This window comes from Diadema antillarum, unplaced genomic scaffold (assembly GCF_040938485.1).
Source record: "Diadema antillarum isolate AM-2024a unplaced genomic scaffold, OU_Dant_1.0 scf00000146, whole genome shotgun sequence".
Classification (NCBI taxonomy): Eukaryota; Metazoa; Echinodermata; class Echinoidea; order Diadematoida; family Diadematidae; genus Diadema; species Diadema antillarum.
In genome coordinates this window covers 1441066-1462048 of record NW_027271035.1, presented here as the reverse complement: position 1 = coordinate 1462048, position 20983 = coordinate 1441066, and the positions used below count along the sequence as shown (strand labels likewise).

Below are 20983 nucleotides of genomic sequence, written 5' to 3'. Positions count from 1 at the left end.
AATATGTTGCAAATGTTTCCATCAGATGGAACTGACCCCCCCCCCCCCAAAAAAAAAAAAAATCAAATAAAGGAATCTAAAAAAAAAGTTGAGATGAATGTTGCAATAACTGCACAATGTTACATGAGAAGCACAAGGGCATAAACTCCACATACTACTGTATGTTCGACCTTTTTGATCTCAACTGGCAATACTTCCCTTTGACTTACAATGATTTCAGTCTCAGGTCCAAGCTTTCTCTATGCAGATTTAAACAACACTAACTAATGTGACATTAAATTGATAAGTAAAGTGCATTGTACTCGGGTATGAGATGTTACCATCTACTCTACATGTTAACAGTACTTGATTATCTTTTGAATTTCAGTCTACTTCAGCATTCTCAACGAAACTATGGAATGACACTCATGTTCTAACTTCCTCTCATGCACAGACATATCATTTCATCCAGTCTCATACCTTAGGAAACTACAACAACTGTATCACATTGCAGCCAAAAGATATTCTACATGTATGTACTAAGTGTGTTTCTCTCCCAATTACAACAATAAACAATAAAGTACTTTTGAGATGCGTGAGAAAGGAATGCCGAGGCCCTGTGTTCCCAACAGATGCACTGTTACCCCAAGCTGATGATAATGTTGACTACAATAACATGGTCAATAGTCGATGGCAGAGAAGCTGGATATGGCAGTATGACAAAGAATGACTGTGCAAGAGATGAATCATTGTTTTGACTAATTCTCCATGTGAAACATTTATCACATAAAGTTGGAGAAGAGAAGGAGATTATTTGATATAGCAGGGAGGCTGAGGTACGCGGAGGGAGTCGAGCGTGTGAAAACCCCGGCGAGGTATGCGCCTGACTTCACAATGAAGAGATCCGCTGTTGCTGGCAAGCCACATAATCATAATGCATTTATCACACATTGCCAACCACTCATAGAAAAAAATACCACATCGTCCATCAAGTCCCTCTCAAGAAGATGTTGTTTTTGTGTGTGTTTCTCTTCCCTTTCGCTTCACATAACGTTGAAGTCTCAAAGAAACAATGCCTACGACAAGCACCACCTCCACCAGCATTCTAAACTGCTCTGTGCAAAACATTTTCACTTGTCATATTTCTGTGACCTGTACACATATGAATTTTTGTTTGTGAGCCAAATCAGACAACTCGTGAGTAAGACACAAGACCAGTCGATGTATTCAGTACATCTCTGGAACATTTCCTGTAGGTAGTTATTTCTCACTCCTATGATCAATATGTGCTCACAGCCAACTAGTATTGTCCTACAATGTGGCCAACTGTTGATGTATTGACAAAATGAGTGGAGTCCAGGCCATGCGAGTACTGCAGAAGGCCCCTACTTCCTCATTTGGTAGATTTGTTCTGTTTAACCCATTGCATGCTTCGAGAGTCAATTGGCACAGATAAGTCCATAGCATTGTACACACTGTCCAATGTCTCTGGCTGAGAAAGGGTTAAAACTTAATACACACACACACACACACACACACACACACACACACACACACACACATACACACACGCAAAGAACTTTAATATTGCAATTTCCATGCCAGTGGGTGTTAATGTTGCGTGATAATTTGGCTGATCAGGCAATAATGGCGTCAATCATCTGACAGTCCTGATATATTTCTACTATGCATGTACAGTTGTATTATCTTCATTTAGAACTTCTGTTGAATACCAGTGTTCCACTCAGAACTGCAAAACAGGAAAACCTTATTGCTTTTATGGTAGAAGGGGTGCAAACCAATCTTTCACTGTCTCACATAACTGTAGGGTAAACATGGATCATACACAACTTTGTACAAACATGCATATAGATGATCTGTGAGTGCATTTCCCAGTGAAGACCAAATACAAAAGTGTAGCTGGAGCAGGATGAAAACTTCTTCTAACCACCCTAACCACGGACTTCCTCGAAACTATCATTGTATCACATTAAAGATGATATAAAGTTTTGGTACCTCAAAAGTTTCCCTGAGTTCCTTGTCTTAGTTGTGTTTCATGTTAAAGTACCTTTCATATAACTAACACTGTGAGACTTACTCGCCCCAAAGTGCTCCCATGTCTTTCATGCAATAATGGTTTTGTACAATACGTGTATATTGATTGTCGCGGTACTGCGTCGAGTCAAACTAACGGCTCGTTCGAATTTTTTAGAGCCCTCTCTGCTCTGGTACGAAACCATTATTGCATGATTACTAAGACATGGGAGCACTTTGGGGCGAGTAAGTCTAACAGTGTTAGTTATATGAAAGGTACTTTAACCTGAAACACAAACTATTAGGTCAAGGAAACTCAGGGAAACTTTTGAGGTACCAAAACTTTATATTATCTTTAATTCTTTGTGGACCCAAAATTAAGAGAGACATAAAGTTGACAGAAGTGCAGATCAAAAAAGCAAGTTAACTACATTAACAGCTTCATGTCAGAGTCCGAAGTAATCTACAGTTTAGCTTGTTTCAAACTGTCACATGCCTGCCACTCCATCGTGGATCAACCAGATTCCAAGGACATAGTCCTTTCTTGGGAGATTTCCACTAAATTTAATCCATTGCTAACTTGGGACATCAGCGTAGAATGGGTCATATACCTTTAGTAGTTTTGCAGTCTTCTCGCCCACAGATGAATAGTGGAACACATCCTCAGAATTCTGGGCCTATTTTCCCTAAAGCTCTAGAGACTCTTAGTCTTTCTGTGATAAAGATTACGCAGTTTCTCACATTACTAGCCATCTACGACTGGTATTAAAACTAAATGTTATAAAATACCTTGTCAATTCCTTGTTGCTTGCATGGACAATATTATGAATGTGTCTTTGTCATATAAAGCATATACCTGTAAATGTCATTGTAATATGGCTGAATGAATTTAACATATGTATCACACCAAACATGTGACTCACTCTACAACCGTACTACAGGAAGACTGGAATCATGCTATTAAAATGTGATTGATGTAAACATCAATTATAAATGTAATATCCAATATGCCATCTCTGACCACAGTGATATAGATCTCTTTTCCATTGGATTAATTAGTTTCACTGACAAACAAGCCTATCACTCATCCATAATTTGATAAATTATTGTGTGTGTGTGTTTACATTTTCAGTTCCTTTCTTGTTTTGCTTTTAAATATTTTATCTTTCTTTTAGTGGTGATTCAATTGGCAACCGTACCTCACTGTAAGTTCCCCCTCTTCTTCATTTCTCTTCTCTCTCATTTCCATTCTAATCTAAAAGAAGATGGCACTAAAAACATGACATATGTAAATCACTTCCTAAATCTATCTTTTGGTTTGGCAGTCAGACATGACAGTACCCAAAGATTTTTTTAAAATTATTATTATTATTATTATTACTATCATTATTCTATTTTTTTTTTTTTACTGTGTGACACTCTAGAATCTTTTTGTCACCCCTGGGTGCCATTGACATTATGAATTACTTTTCCAAGCTGCTATAAAATGGCACCGTATTCATCCAAGTCAACTGTCGTGACAAATAGGTTGATGAAATGGTTTACTTCCTGGAATTGACATATGTACATCCACTTGCACCAAGGAGGTTCAAGAGACGGAGTTCCAACTTGGCTGTAATTATTCAAACATTTGTCAGTTTTCTATGGATGCTCAAAAGAATTCTCCTGATCCTCGCAATTGATGCCACCATCTTTCTCAGCAATCTGTTTATTTATCATATGAGATGAAACTTCACCTAATGATATCAAAGTATGTAAAACAGATGTCAATCCTATCCAAAAATATGTGCAAAAATATAAATGTGAGCTGCATGTTCTGAAAGTGTTTGAGATCTGGAAAAACGATTTTATCACTTTAGTGATTAATTCCAACACATGAAACTGATAGTAAAGTATTCTTTATAAAGTGATCAGACACAGCCACAGCCAGCTGAGAAATTTTGGTTTTCATTTCTGCAATATTTGTGCAATTTCTTTTCACACATCCCTGGTCTTTACCATTATGTACCATTGATTTTTTCATATAAAAGTATACATTGTGAACAGTAATTACCATAATAAAAACATATCTTCCTTTTGAAATGAGACATGAATCCATTGTCTTCCTATCTGTGGGGCAGATCCAGTTTGGCACATACTTCCAAATATTTCGGAATGGTGGCATAAAACATGGGATCAAAGGAAATATCAGACTGCTGTGACTCCATCTCCTGAACCTCCTTGCTTATACCTCTTCCTACTTCCCAATATGGGGGATTGCTGGCAACTCCGTTCACTAATTGCTTGATCAATGGCTCTTGTTGCATATTTGATTGGAAACAATGCAATTTGAAACTTGTATCTGAACAATAGCATAATTTCTTTCCCTTATCCTATGTGTTTGTCTTTCCCCAGGCACAGTACAATAAAGTATACTTGCACTTGCCAGAATAGGCTGGGGTCCTAACATTTCCCTTCTCTTACCGTTTTGCCAGCTGTCTTGATCAAGCATACACATTGATTTGAAGCGGCCATCAATGTATATCTTGGCATTATCTATTAGTGTGGAAAGAAGTTTCCGCACACTTGCAGATATGCATCAAATTTACAAAAATCTGTCTAAAAGAGGTCATACACTATTGCTAATAAACTGGAAATAAAAGAGAAAAACTCGTTTCACAGTGCAATACGTACCCTGTTATCAGCAAAGTGTCTGTAGTCGTTTTTGGACAATACTTTTGTCTTCTTGACCATATCCCCCTTGGCGATGTCCCGCCAGTTGATTTTCGGCGGGTGTTGCCGGGCCGCCGTCTGCGCTTCCACCTGTCTCTGCAGCTCATCGGCCTTATCCTGGAGCTGGAGGATCTCGCGGGAGACATTGCGTCTGGCACCCTCGGGCTGCTGCAAGGAGAGCTGCGACTGGGCCGGCTGCCGTTGGCTGGCAGTGACGGCGGCAGCCGCCGAGGCGAGCGAGGCGTTGTTCGCTAGCACCTTGAACTGGGGGGAAGTGCTGGCTCTATAGGTGCCATCGTAGTACAGGCTCAGGCACACAAAACAGGTCAGCGTGTAGCAGAGGGTGAAGGCAAGTATTCTGTGTGGTCTCTGTACAAAGAAAACAACAAAACAAACATGAAATTCAAAACCATTAATTTTGTTATTCCAGACAGAAAACCAAATTTTATGGAGAACAAACATTTGCATCCATAAAACCCAAATATATGAACAAATATCAAAATGATAGAAACTCATAGCACACTTTACAGGACAAGTACAAGGTATAGTTCATGTATTGCACGCACATTCATTTTAAGAATATCATCCATGACAATGCACATTCCTATGAAAGAAAGTCTTCTTCCATGAAAAGGGAATGGCTTATCACAACCCAGGCCCGGAATATCCGTGATTATGATGACTTTCAGCTTATCATTTAATCATCTGAATTTGAATATTGAAAGTGTAGAGGTGTATTCAGTTAAAACAATATACAGCTAGGGACTACAGCTAACACATTTAATCTTCTCATCAAAACAAGGTCATTTCATGCAGTTGAAAGAAGGAAATTTCCTATACAGCAAGTAGTGAAAAAGATATCAGCAAGATAAGGTGCTATACTCTGACAACTGTTGTCATATCCCCCTACATCTTCCCAAATTTTTAACAGGTGAATGCATGTACATGTTACAGGGTACCACAGTTTTGCTTGGCTCTGTACATTGTGTAGTACACTCCTCAAGTGAACCCCAAAATAGACATCATTATACTGAGCCTCGCAGAGAGGGGGTGGGTAGCCTCTTTTATAGGACATTTAATGCATCGCGGAATCCTCATTGATGATAACGGTGGGGGATTCCCACCAACTGCTTTTCATTTTCAAAGACACTATAATATGTATATAAGCTTCATCAAGGTTCCGTTCCTGCAAGAATTTTCTTGAACATTTGTGATTGTGTGAACAGACAATGTTAATACAATTACAAATACACATACATTGTGTCATGAAACCATGGTTGAGCCTAGAGATAGGTTTACGACCCTCATCATTGTACATTATATGCTTCAATACTGCTGGTCTACAGAACCAGCAAGATATGAATGTGCACAGACTTGACAACTACAAATACAAAACAAAAAGGAAAATCACAAGCAGGGTTTAATAATTTTAAATTCATCTGTGAAATCATCTATAAAATTCTGGGGAACTGTGTTTAGGCCAGACGGAATGAATGATACAGCTCTCACTCATCACAGTAATTTCCCAGGCTTCCCTGCCAGGAGCTGACTGCAAGTTTCATAATCGTTCCAACCTCCTGCCAACATCTTCCCCACCTCTGTACCCCCAAGGACTTCTTTATCAGTGGACAGACATATAGCTCAGTGGACACCACAACTAGGACGAGAAGTAAACACGCTGAGATATCGGAGATGACAGCAAGGTATGCTCAGGGTGACAAGGTGAATTACACCCGCTCCCCGAGTAACACCGCGTGCTGCACCACGCAACTGGGAGGAGAAGGAGGATGATGAGGATGATGATGATGATGGGACAGCATCTGGACTGGGGGGGGGGGGGGGGGGGGGGGGGGGGGAAGAGATGAGATGGCAAAACCATCTAGTCCCAGCAGCCATAACTTGCCTCATGAGCTCAGCCCCCGCAGGGCACGGACGATGGGATGCTGTCACGAGAGCCCCTATCTCTCTCGCGACAAAATAAATGCAAAATGCATCAAGCCCCTTGAGTCTATTACGGAGGCAAGCGGTTTACATATCTTATGCAGCCAGCACACACTATGCCCCAGCGTCTCTTCCCAGAACCCACTTGAAAGAGCAAGGAGAGGAGAGAGATACACTTAATGAATAGATGCTGGCTGGCTGGCTGGCTGGTTGGCTGGCTGGCAACGTGGACCTCTCACCCTAGTGCAAGGCTGAGTGAGCTGGGGCACAAAAAGAGGAGAGGCACTGTAGCAGAAGGAAATACAGGGAGAAACAGAACTAGAAATATCCCAAAGGTGATTAATAACTCTGCCCTACCACTAATGCCTGGTGAGAATAATGAGGCCAATGACGTGCATAGCACACTTCTGCACTAATACTCTGCCTGCATGATGAAGATTTAGATGGAACAACTGTTATTACACATCACTAAACTAAAGGAAAAACTACAAGGTCATAGTCATATACAGTACATACAGTCACTGTACAGTGTACAAATGTCAAGTCACAAACCATCGCCCTGTTGTAGCATGAAAGTCGAGATCAAACATGAGTCAGCACATCAAACATATGTTTCTGAATACTCAGTTCTGACTGGCTGACACCTTACATTTGTTTGATTTTCTATGCATTTGTTTGATTTTCTATGCATTTGTTTGATTTTCTATGCAACAACACCTGGAACTCCACTGCAACAAAAGGTGAATGTGATGAACTTTTTCGTTGAGCCCTATGTTGTATTTCATTCGTCTTTAGTCAATGCAGATCTCTACAGAGTTGTACTCATACAAGCCTATTCATAGACTACAAGTGTAGCAGCAAGTATGATTGCTTTTCGTAGCTGCACTTTACAGAAGAACCATCAAGAAACATTGTCATATATGGTAATAGTTTGATACTTCAATACTATCTCAGGACATTGTCTTGTCGATTTCTTTTCTTTTCTTTTCTTCTTTTTTTTTGGCAAACAGGAAATCAAAATCTCCACCCTTGTCATGTGTTCATCATCACACAAGGTGAAACAAAACTACAACAGTATCAAAATTCAAAAGGTAGTTTTTGATTTCTTGAAATCAGCAAATACCTTCAAGGGCATATTGTTATATATGGAGGATGTACTTCACTGGTGTGGCTTCTGCATGAGTCAGATACCACAAGACCTACACTTCACATTGCAATAATATTTAAAGCAGATTTTTACACTATTACCACATATTCTTGGAATCATGTTTGTTTGTTTTTGTTTTATTGAATCTAATACAATCATTGATCAAGCTTGGGAGCAGGGTAGTGAATATAAACACTTTTTCCCTACATTTATGGCTGATGGGGACTCTACAAAAAAAAATCCACTGGTACATTAAATGTCGCTGATACATGACACTGATATTACTTGTGAGCATTCATTTAATGATGTGCTATGATTTGAGCACGATTGGATTTCAGGGAAACAGTGTCACACTTCAAGAAATATGAATAGATATTATGTAAGTACCATAACCTGACGGAAACAGACACAGGAAAGGGACGGGAAGTGGGGTTCATGACACCGCAGGCTCTACCGAACTGCTAATGTTTAGAGCAGCTAAATATTCGACTAGAATTAGATGGAGAATGAATTAAGCCTTGAAGACTTCTATTCCTTCACCCCAGGGTGACTGCAATGCCCCCACACCTTTGATGGATTCCACTGCTCGAGGAATGTAACCAAATTGTCAAGCTCAATCATTCTGACGGCTTACGGAGAGCGTGTATCCGCGAGGTGGCATCTCTGAGAAATTGTCCACGCTTTAGTGAGGCAGTATACAGGAACCATCGATTTTGAGACCGACGCAAGGAACAGAGACGGGACAGTGATGTATGGCATTGCCTCACACTATCACTGTCAGTATCACCTTGAGGTAATACACTTAACACTTTAAAGCCAAGTGCTGTTTATCATTTGAAAAAACAACAGCTTTAGTGCTTCAAAATAGTTCTAAAATGTGAGTTAGAGATAGAAACAACCAATGTACAAATCTTTATCACTATAATCGATGTTATTAAAGTATTGTTAAAATATACAAACTGTGAACAATAGTTTTATTGAAATTGTTTCTAGAATAAACCGTCTACAGTTTTGGTTTATTGAGAAAATTTGTGATATCTCCTTACATTTGTGGCTTTATTGCCATATTTTTATATGGTAGGATGTTTTGTGATACAACTGATGCATCAAATGTGATAAATCGAACATTTTCAAATCACTGTTCCCAATGGTAAACAGTGGCTTTAAGCAATTGTGAATGTTTACCTTTATCCTAGTATCCACACATACACAAACTGATGTGAAAAATATCCACTCATTTCTGTTAACAGAGCCATGGAAGTCTTTATGCCAACTAACGACACTGTTTATATCATTAAAACACTAATTGCGTGCCTTTCCCACAAATTATGCTGATCATACAGTTGGAAAGTGTTAATGACGAATAGGGCAATATAACAAAGTTGGCTGTGTGACGCATTTACACTCATACAACAGAGCAGGGAAAAACTGGCAAAATGCAGCATGAAAAGTAGCTATCTCTGAAAGTCATAAATCATACTTCATGTTAATAAAAAAAGGTGAAACAAAAAAAGTCCTGTCTTCCTCCAGAAGCATTAAGACTATACCCTTTGATAATTGCATTGCAGAAATCAATTTAGTAAATCACACTCAGTAAAAGCTTCTTAACAAATTCCAAGCAAAACAAGCAAAACAAAAAACAACACACATTGCACGCCATTAGGTATCCCACACACACACACACACACACACATACAAAGTGTACATGTACACAAATGAACAGGTCCATTAGGATGCAATGTACAGTAATACTGTTAATGTGGAAATTTCAGTGTTGAAATTTTTGCGCATTTCGCGCAACCAGAAACTAGCGTGTAAATAAAAGCACACAAATATTTTTGCTTGCCATATGTTCCAGTAGTTGATGTCTTGATTCCGCAGAATTAAAAACATGCGAAACTCTTCTTACCCGGCAGAGCGTGAAAAATTAGTCGCGCGAAAATATCCGCTTTTACAGTAACTTATCACATACTTTCATGACATCATAACATCCACGCTTCTCAAATATTCAAAGACAGAGGAAACAAGACAGGACCTTACAACAGCCGTCATTATCACAACAGACATTATAAATGCATTTCTGTTGTACTTGAAAAGGTGCATTTATCACTCACTTCTGGTGCAGAATTAAGGTTTCCATACAGTTTTCAGGGAGTTTTGGGCAGTTGATAAATGCAAAGCAGTCTTCATTATGGGGTTAGAAATGTGTTTCTGAAACGCCCAAAAAAGTGTGATCGCATATAATGCGTTTGAGCCAGAAACATGAGTGTGAAGAGTTGATAAACTCAAAGTCGTTCTGAAACACGTTTATAGCTCGAACCTGCCCACACCAATCACTGCCAAGAAGACGTCTCTGCTCCTCAAGCCAAACTGCACAATGGAGCTACGCAGTGATGAGGCCTCCCAATCGACTCACGAATGAGTCGATGAATGCAACGACTCGAGAAACGTGATCTGAAAGGCGTTTGCACACACTTTTTGATAGTGGGTAGTGAAACGCGTTTCAAACATTGGAAAGTTGATAGACGCAGCCAAAGTGATTGCTTTTAACCAGGAATGTACGTGTATCACAGACGCTTGGCTTTATAGAGAAATATACACAGATGACAAGAGGCCTACCTTCATGGATAACTTCATGTCTTTACACTCCTTGACAACGCAGAACACTGCACAAAGGACTGTGTCCACTCACTTCGAGCAAAATGGGCGAAATGTGCAGATGCGAAACACTGAGAGGATAATATCTGGTAAGAGAACAGACTCACATGACGCACATTGTTGAAACAATGAGGTACAGACTGAACATCCTGTTTGTTCGGGGAAGCGCTAGAAAACGAATATATGAGATGAAGCCATCCAGTTTATGAAGACATACTGTACACGTCAGCAGTCAGTGATGCATACAGTAGGACTTGAGACAAACACTTGAATGACAAGAAAGTCTCCAGCAAGAGGACGCCCAGGGTCAAATTATGGCTTCTTCATTTTTCATGGGTCTTCGTGATTACTTGGCTGTAGGTCTATATCCATGAAAACACAATTTTGCTCATAGATGATGAAGTCAGTCCAGTTTGGCAAATTAGAGATTTTCTCATGATAGATAGAAGTGACCTGTGTTTGCACAATCCTCCCATCTCTGCAGATTGATGCAAGCACCGTAATGCACCAACTGGTGGACAACTGACCACTGTAAGACCAACTGACCACTGTAAACACAGCCAACATACAACTCTGTATCATCCACATGATCGGAGGTCAAGGTCATCTTGGAGGTGACTCATGCTGGTCAACAAATGTCATTAGGACACCCATGTAGATCCAAGAGATAATAACTCAATGAAATACAAACAATACAATCATTTAGCCTCATAAGAAGGTAAAGGTCATAGTACCTCTGCCCTGTGATGCAGTCACAATACAAACACAGCAGTCTGCATGTGAAGATCGGAGTAAATATTAAGTCCTTGATCAAGGCATGCTATCTCAATTGGACACAAATGCAACCCCCTCCTCCCCTATTGATTTGGTGTAATCTATAGACTATGAGGACAAATTGGAGCATTACTGAGGAAACTAAATCTTTGGCAATTTATAAATTTGAAGAAATATAAAATCAGCAATATTTTGTATCATGATATTGACCGTGAGAATCTCCACTTTGTTGCAGCGTGCGTGGCATATTTTGTCCACGTACCTGATCAACCTTACCATGCTTCATCCACTCCTGTGTGAGGTTAATAAATGATTAAAACAAGATATCCAGGGTTCCCGCACTCACCTGAGTATTGTGAGTTCACTTACCAGGTATTCCTGTGGACTATAATAGCACCTTTGAAAAAAGAAAAAACTAGGGGGGGGGGCATGGTGTCCATGAGTTTATTCTATCTACATCACCTGGGCAATAATACCTGCAAAGTTTGTAGAAAATTTGACCATACATTGTCAAAAATAAGATAAAAATGTGAAAACTGGCTCCCAATTCGTACCCAGCCCCAACGGGGACTACTCCTGGCCAGTGGATCTGCCATGAACCAGCTTCAATGTACACTCACTAATACTTTAATAGAGTATGTGTATTTCTGGTTTACAAAATTCTATTTTCCAATATGAGATTCTCTACATTGGGGGTTCTGAAGTCCCCTGGAAACTCCCAGGGGGTGGGGTACCCTTTGGGCCACGCCTTGGAAATAATGCACATTGATTTTGAATTGCATTCACAAACTCCTAAGCCTGGACACGATGGGTACATCATGTAGATACCTGGAGTAGGTAATCTGTCAAAATTGTGCAGATTGTGCTGCTCCCACTCCAATTTTACAACCAAGGTAGAAAGCAAAAAGGGGTATGAGAAGCTGTTTTTCAACCCTCACATGGAAGGAGATACTGCTGACAAACATCTGCACTGTTTAGAGATCTACAAAATTTTCTGAATATTTGGTAGGGCTAGTTAATAAGGTCTAAAACTCCTGGATAGGGACAGAAAATTTGGTTTATCCTGACTGTTTGGATGACTCCCATCATCAGCTACGCCTGTCGTCACCAGCACTAAATATTTTAATCACCTGAAACATTCTATATGCTCCACAGACCAAAACATAATGCTGACGCATCAGCCATAATTTCAGCCATAAAAAGCATGAGCACTTAGGGCTAAAATTTTAACGACTGACGTCAACAAAAATGATTAACTAATTTCCAAATTTCTGAAAGACTGTATCCAACCAATAGTAATACTGTAATGTGGCTGAAACCAGAACAAGGCACCATGCTGCATATTTTAAATATTACAGCAACAGAAGACTGCTAAATTGGTGAAACCAAGAAGATGCAAATATGTATCACATGTACGTCATTGTATAAGTTTCCTCAAGAAAACTATATGAAAATTACTTTAATATTCTGTTGAATCTAGACAGAAATTCTGTAAAACTTCGGAGGGACTATGACAGTAGTAGAAAAGAAACCTGAAGTACTTGAAATTGCATTCGTTTGTATTTTTTTTTTTACCCAAAAAAATCATTCTTAAATGAACTTCAGTGGATATTGGTGAAGCTTGCAAAAATGTTTCCCTACAGCAATGTACTGTAAAACATGATATATTCTTGGCATGAAATTTTTCGCGAATTGGAGCTGACGGGCCTTTTTTGCAGCATGAAATTTTTGCGAACTGCCACTGGCATTCAATGCATACAGTGTAGACAAGAACTTTCGCATGAATTTTAATTTCGCGAATCTTGGCACTCGCGAAATTTGCGAAATCAAAATTTTACAGTACTCTCCCTTTCCTAAGTGCAGGGAGGTAGCTACATGTAGTAATATGTACAACCACATTATGTTTATCAATGCAGTAGCTTTGGCTCCAATATTTTGCTGTTTCTTCTGTTTTCCATGACGGAAAAAAATAAAAAATGTGACGAAATTTTACTAATGAATTTGTACTTGAATAAACATAATGACCTCTGATGCAAAGGTAAACAGCGTACTATTAAAACCAAATATCGCTATTAGCATTACCAGTATCTTCAGAGGGTTGCAACACTTTGTTACAGAGAGTTTGTACTAAGGTCTTTCTGCATTCATTGGCCTGAAGTTGTTCACATACTTTTTTTTTAGCCCCAAAAATTATGCTTACAAATTGTACATAATGTACACATGTACATTGTACATCACTACACTCCAATGTACAGGTGTGCATGTAACCAACAAACTGTACAGCGGATTGAATGACCACAAGTACACTTTGTACCACACTGTTTTCCTCTAGTAAGGAGTGTTACTTGGTTACAATACCTCTCATGCACATATCAATTTCAGTTCTGTCTTCCTTGTAGCTTGTCAAGAGGTAAATGTAAGTATAGATCTGTCATTTATCTAGATACAAGCACCAATGCCAGAAAATGGAAAGCTACACTGTACATTGCAACTGACATGAAATTCTATCACAGCTATCAGCTGAAGGATGTGAAACAGCTTTGAGTATGTTTTATAAAGCACTACTTGTATGTAAACCCAGAATTTCCTACTAAAATTATAAAATCGCTTTTCAACCCACTTCTGAACTATCAAAAGAAAAAGTACTTATATTTCCCCTCACTCTCTAGAAAAGCATGGATATCAATTGTGAATACTCTTTTTAACAAATGTGCGAACATGTTTACCCGATATGCCACCTTAAATGTACATTATGTACTTGCAACAGGGCTATTAATGACATCCATCCCTTGGACATATGGAGTGTCTGGTTAATATCAAGCCTGTGTCTGTACTTTATACCTGGATGCAGGAGAGTGTCACATTTCCAAGCAGTCAAAGAGAAAAATTAGAAGAGCAAACAGGACACATGCTGTACTTACAGTACACTGCAAATTATGCTAGCTTCCAGGAGATTGACTCAAGAAACACTACACCATGTACAGCCGTAACATCTGCACGTTTAAAACAAAACCATGATGGCCAGCAGCAAGGATCCCTTCCTTCTGAAAAATCTTGCATAGTTTGCATTACAGATATCATAAGAAATTTCCATTACAGGGATGATCTATTCTGGGAATTGGAAATTACTGCTGGAGGCTTCAGTGAAATATTATCTGAAAATGTGTACCAGCATTTCCAAACAATAGCTCCATGTAATGTCGACTACACTTGAAGTTGGTATCTCTTTCAAAGTTTCAGTAAATCATAAAATCTACAACTGTTGTAGATTTTATGATTTACTCTTTTTTTTTTCTTTTTTTTTTTTTTGGGGGGGGGGGGGAGGAGGGCATGGAATGCAGGTTTGATCATAAATCTTCAAGATTGTAGACATCTTGGAGATAGCCCTGATGCATATCATAGGTATCGCCCATGCTGCTGCCAATAACTTGAATATATGAAAGAATAAACATACAGTGTACACTGTGTATACTCTCATATTAGACCTGTATCTAATATACATTGCTATGAACATCATAGTGATCAGATCTTAAGTGCACACTTAATTACAAAGATTGTACAATCATTTCAAATTTGCAGTGGCACGGAAATTCACACTTGTACACATTAGTTTTACAAGTACCTTAAAGTGATGGTCCAGTTTGGGTTGAGATGGGGTGTGAGGTTTCTAATGTTTTACGATAAATGAGAAACTTCTTATAAAATATGAACGAGCATACGTACACTTTTTGTAATCATAAGAGGAATTAAAGTTTATTCAATGAAAATTGGTTTTGAAATGGCTGACATATATAAAAAAAAAAGGCAATCCTAATAAAGCTATTAAAGACCCATCTTTTATTAGGATCACTTTGTTTTATTTCAGATATCAGGTGGTTTCTAAATATCTCGCAAAAAGTTGAATTTACTGGTCCTGTCTTTTTTTTTTTCTTAACGAGACCCGACAGCTGATGTCATCACATTTTTCAACAGGTCATGTCAGATGAGAAAATTTGGCAATTCCTGTAAAGTTACTGACCCGACAAAGATTTTTACCATTCTGGGACCATCAAACCGGTGCCATCGATAAGCATTGTAATAGCCATGAGATTATATGCTGGTGAGTCTGAAAATCTATAAATGAAGTCCTTCAAAAATTTCTTTGTCACATGTAAATCTATTCCACTGATATTGGTAATGTCGGGGCTACAAAACTGTACATATCAGAATAATCAGTCATTACACATACTGAAATAATATGTAGAACCATTACTATTTCATACTGGCTGGAATCATGTTTAACAAGTTCTTGTTACAGCACCTATTTCAATTGCCAAACAGTTCACAGTTTCACTCTATCCTTCAAAGAGATGATCTGATTCAGTGGAACTTAATCCATGTGATGACGCATACATACCCTAGCATATTTGTACGAGACTAAAACCAGTTTATGAGCACATGGGTTATTTTAGTTGGTTGCACATGATGTACGTGTACATACAATGTATGTACATGCACAACCGTTGGGCACATTGATCACATCACAGAGTATCATCAAACAGTACAGTTGCATCTACACACTGATTATTAAACAGTCTTGAAAAAAATCACATGATGCATGTAACAGATTCTGATTGTGACATAAACATTATTTTGAGATCATCACGTGCATGCATTCAATGACAAGAATTTTGACTTTGCAGGTACTATCAAGCAGCTAACTGCTCAGTAAAGGTAGACGCACTATCTGCCTATTAAAAGTTGTTTGCCCTCCCTTCCCCCGCCTTGACTGAATGTAAACAAGATCAACAGTCAAGATGTCTCCGTTTTGTACAAACAGTTTGCATTCATTGGACACAAGCTGACAGTCTAAAGGTGACGTCATCATTTTTTTAATAGCAAATGTCCTCATTTTCTTTACAACTGTCAGTTTGTTTGTATGTTTGTTTGTTTGTGTGTTGTTGTTGTTGTTGTTTTTTTTTTGAGGGGGGGGGGGGAATGGCTGCTACAGCTATGCAAATCCCATGATTTCAGGCCTTCAATATTTGCTAACTATCAAGTACATGTTTGGTTGACAGTAATGAATCAGATATAGGCCCTACTACGCAGAGGCACATAGAATTACTATTTGATCTCAGCAGCAGGCATTCCCACACTTGTGTACTGTAAGGCAAGAAATTTTTGCAGCATGTACATTTTTCATTGTAATTATACCACCCCAAATTTGAGTCAACAGCTTTTTTAGCGCAATGTAAACATTTTTGCAAATTGCCACTACACCGGCATTCAAATAGGTCCTACATGTGTATAGTGTCTCCAGACAAGAACTTTCGTGTGCATTTTAATTTCACAAATCTTGACTCTCGCTAAAATTCATGAAATCAAGATGTGTGCAAACATTTGGAATGTTTGTCCGCATTTCCTGGTTTTACAGTTACCTACAGTTCATTGTACATTCTACCAGCTGTTTGCATCTTGTAGTGTTTTACATCCATACATGTAGTCAGTACAGAGTTTGTACTTCTTAGTGATTGCAACACTCATGTGAATGCCACAATGTACTATTATCAATAAGACATTCACTGAAAAAACTGAAAGGAGGGAAAATATTAATACAATTAGAAAAATTGTGGCAATACTGATCATTACACAAATTTCATCTGCAGATCTTCCTCTGTCATGCCTTACTCTGTCATGCCTTAGTCTATCTTCTTTTATTCTAATGTGTCAAATTTCTTCAGGTGGTGTCCCACACTTGTGTACGCAACATGTGATGTTTTTCCTCTCTAGTATTAAAGTCAGTATTGAAATGCTGTATTAATGAAAGGGAAATTCAACGTTGTACATGTACCGGTACGTACCTGCAGCATCTGTACAAGTTTGGATTCTGGCTGAGGCCTGTCAGAGCATTCCAACAAAAAATCATCATGAAGTAGAGAATTCATATCGATGCAAATTCAAGAGCGACTTTGCCACCTGCCTGTCATGCTTGCCAGATGTTTGGCAACGAGTGGTGGTAACAGATTTCAGCGAAACACATCATTACATACTGTACCAGTGTGAAAAACTTGTTCTATAAATACATATTTTGTACAGTGTACATGGCAGTTTCACTTTCACGGAGGAAAGATCAACAAAAAGGTCCATTTTAAAAATCTGCAGCTTCCTTCCTTCCACTTAAAATGTTGAAGAAAAGCAAGAAAGGTGACTGGATTTATCGAGGGTCGCCTTCCTGGTTGCTCAGTGATGTGCGTTTAAACCAACGGTGCATTTTGAACAATGCTACCCTTGAAGGAATAATCCATTTCTCAGCCATTACTCAGTCACTAGAAAATCACAGTACGGTCCTGCGACATAGCCATCATTTTCTGTTCTTCTCCCCACAGCAGTGACACTGCAGGCATGAAGATGTATTTCACATTATATCTCTCTTCAAATGAGGACACATGGAACGCTTGGGAGGCAAGTAGAGTATTTCCACCAGTGCTTGAATAATATATCCACATTAGCTGGGCATAGCAATACACACGACCTCATCAATGCGGGAAATTGCTGTTATCAATCGCCATCAGACCATCAGTAACCTGCATCCAAAGTTGATATCAAAATAATATATCAAAATTGGTGAATCTGAATTTGAATCCACCGTAACCCGGCGCTGGCACAACATGAGAGTATGCCATTGATGAAAAGGGGATTGGACTGTATCCTTGTTTTTGAGCAGTTTTAAAAGGAGGGCGTCAGTATATTGAGGTCATGCGTAAACTCATGGTGCACCGGAGAGATGCTGCTTTGAAAAAGTCGCCGACTGACAGAGCGATTACCACACTCCCCTCTGCACACGAACTGAGGAAGCAGAATCACACACAGCTGCCAAGAGATCATGAAAACGCCTAAACGGCCTCAAGGAAGAGAGTGGTGGCTGCAGAGACAGAACAAGTGCAGGTATCACTAATGGCAGCGTCAGAGACTGCCGGGGCGTTTTTCTGTACCACGTGCTCGTGACATCGGCAGAAAGAGAGAGTGCCTGAGCAGCTCTTTTGCCGCATAATTTATCACCAGTCTCGGGCACGAAGCGTTTGCACACGGAGCTGCAGATATCCCTCGCTCTGAAAAAAAAAAAAAGAGCGATCTGCACACTTTTTCACGCAGCAAATGAAATTGACAACTACCCGGTATTATGTTTCTCCCACTTCACTATTTTTAGCTGTTGCTATTACTGGTTGTCGTGTAACAGATCTATGTCTGTATGCCCTGAATTTTCATGACGGCATAATGATGACGAAAAGCTCCTCTCATTTTCATACAATCCTGGCTGAAGTCACTATTTACAGTTACTCAGTGTTAATTATCTTATACCTCGGAGGAGGGGAGAGGCAGGGATAGGCAGACACAGCAAACATACAGTGCCCAAGGAATAATTTTCCTGGTATCGCATCACAATTTGTTATGCATTTTTACACCACTGCTACACAAACTAACTTTTGTGTAGCAGTTGTCTTTCATACATGTAGAAGTGTACAGGATATCACTGAAGATATTTTTCACCAGCTGAAATTGCTAATCAAATTTGAGTTCGAAAATTATTCCCTGAGTGCCTTTTAATTTTAGTAAGAAATCATAATGCAGCATAATTATACTGGTTTGTACAGGTGTATCTCACTTCCAGGTGATTTGATCTGTCATCAGTCTGTTTCATGCTGCAATCATTTCAAAAGTTTGATGAAGATATGTGTACAAATGAGAATTATTCAACTTCCTCTCATGGGGAAACCCGTTGTATCCTGAGAATGTGTACAGTGACTGAACACTGTACTACAGCGTACCGTACATTTGTACGTACAGCTGTATGTACATGTGCACCTGCACAGTGTTCATAATTGGACTCCAGGAACCTGACAAAATTGTTTGACAAGAAGCACGAGAATTATTAGCAAATTTTCACTGAAATTAAATGTTTATAGCACTGCTGCACATTAACCCATTTTTTCTACCGGTCCGAACTGTCTCAGACCAGTAGGCACCCAGTTTTTCAATTTTTACTGGGTAATTCCTGAAAAATTTACTAGCCCGACAGTGATTTTTTACTGGTCCTGGACCGTCAAACCAGTGCCAGTGTGCAGCGTTGTTTATGGGCCACACAGAGAATAAACATAATTCACTTTTACATGATATCTGCTAAAACATAAAGATTTCAATTAAGTTCATCAATTGGATGTGTAGCAAAAATAAACAAATCCTTTGGACAGCATAGAAATTAAATTATATTGTACAAAGTGTATGCATGTACACTAATTGTAATGCTACATGTATAGTGGCAGTTTATTCTAGAAACAGTTATCAATAAAACTAGTGTACTGTATGTATTGTTCACATTTTGTATTTATAACAATATAATAATATTGATTAACTTTGTCATGTATTAGGTGTCTTTATCCCTAACTCCCATTTTACATCTATTTTGAAGCACTCCTACTTTTTTATTTTCATCTGCAAATGTTTGACAGTTGTACATATTTGTGCCAGGGAGGTGAGAACCCACCTCCCTGTTTATACCATGCTAATAATGAAGTATTGTAAGGAGTGGTTTCTACATGTACTACACTGTACATGTATGTGCACTGATCTGGTTCAGTGGTGAATTTCTCTCACACAGGTGGCCATGGGTGAAATTATATACCAGGTATCACATTCTGATGTCCCTAGGTTGGTGTCTGGTACCCTTACTGTATGCACTGTTACCTGCTCGTCACCATGACTACAATAATGATATGAATGAACTCACGCATACACAACAAATTTCTTACACAGTATCTCCACTGACTCAAGACAATATGGATGGACCATGCCCTATCCTGAATCCACCTTTTAGTTTCCAAGGCAGCTCAGCTAACAGAAGTACACCAGTGTATGCTTTCCTTTGAGGACAATGCAGACTATTCCACATAAGCATGAAATTCACATTTCTGATGCTTTTGGATCATGTAAATTTTGTAGGCATCGAGTATGGGTAATTGTGTTGTGACTTTGACAATCTACTTTATTTCCTTTTATATCATGTAAACTCATCATGCAATTGCAAGGAAGATTTATATACTGGATAAACATGACAAACTGACAAACAAACATACATGACAAACTGACAAACAAACATGCATGTTGATTGCAATTACAGCACAACTGTACGGTACAAGGCCTACAAGTATATCATCAGCCATGTACATGTACAGCTTATACTTTCATGGCTTCAAAATTACATACCCTCCTCTACCTACACACTAATAAAAATCAAATGCTTCCAGATAGCCAAATGAGAATTTATAGCCTTAAATAAGGAAATCTATCTTCAGCATTTATAGGTCAATCAACATAATATTCCTGTGAGCATCGTGGGCAACACCGCACATTCACACGAGGGAAAGAAATGCTTTGAAAGTGGCATATTGTGCTTGCACCTGTGATTGCAGCGTGAGAGGTAAATTCAGTTACAGGTTTTTGAAATGATGCCAGCATTGAGAAGAATGGGTCCACATTGGTCTAGTGTGATTACCAGGCATTGTACTCTGTGTCTGCACTGCACTAGTTCTAGTCGCCTTGGATTCGATAAACAAACAAGCTGCCAAGCGTGCTTAGCATTCTATGCCATGTGTCTCAGGGCTGGGGATGGGGGGAAATCCTGGCATGTCGTGCGGTACTACTGGACATTTATACCTTTATCTATGTCATCTGCAGGGCAGGTCACAAAACTTTTCGATGCAG

At 39.0% G+C, this 20983-nt stretch overlaps 1 protein-coding gene across 2 annotated transcripts in view; it reads right to left on the bottom strand.

The window, feature by feature from the left end:
• Positions 1 to 20983, bottom strand: part of LOC139721664 (alpha-N-acetylgalactosaminide alpha-2,6-sialyltransferase 5-like) — a 71490-nt gene that overhangs the window by 28634 nt on the left and 21873 nt on the right. Inside the window, exons 1-2 of one of the 2 annotated variants that reach the window (XM_071632993.1) lie at positions 17086 to 18828; positions 4687 to 5094 (exon numbers count right to left, since the gene is read on the bottom strand). In XM_071632993.1, coding sequence (XP_071489094.1) covers positions 4687 to 5094; positions 17086 to 17169 — 492 coding nt within the window. In that variant the 5' untranslated portion in view covers positions 17170 to 18828. Of the gene's footprint in view, positions 1 to 4686; positions 5095 to 17085; positions 18829 to 20983 lie in introns of those variants that run through there. The other variant, XM_071632994.1, reaches the window with a different exon arrangement.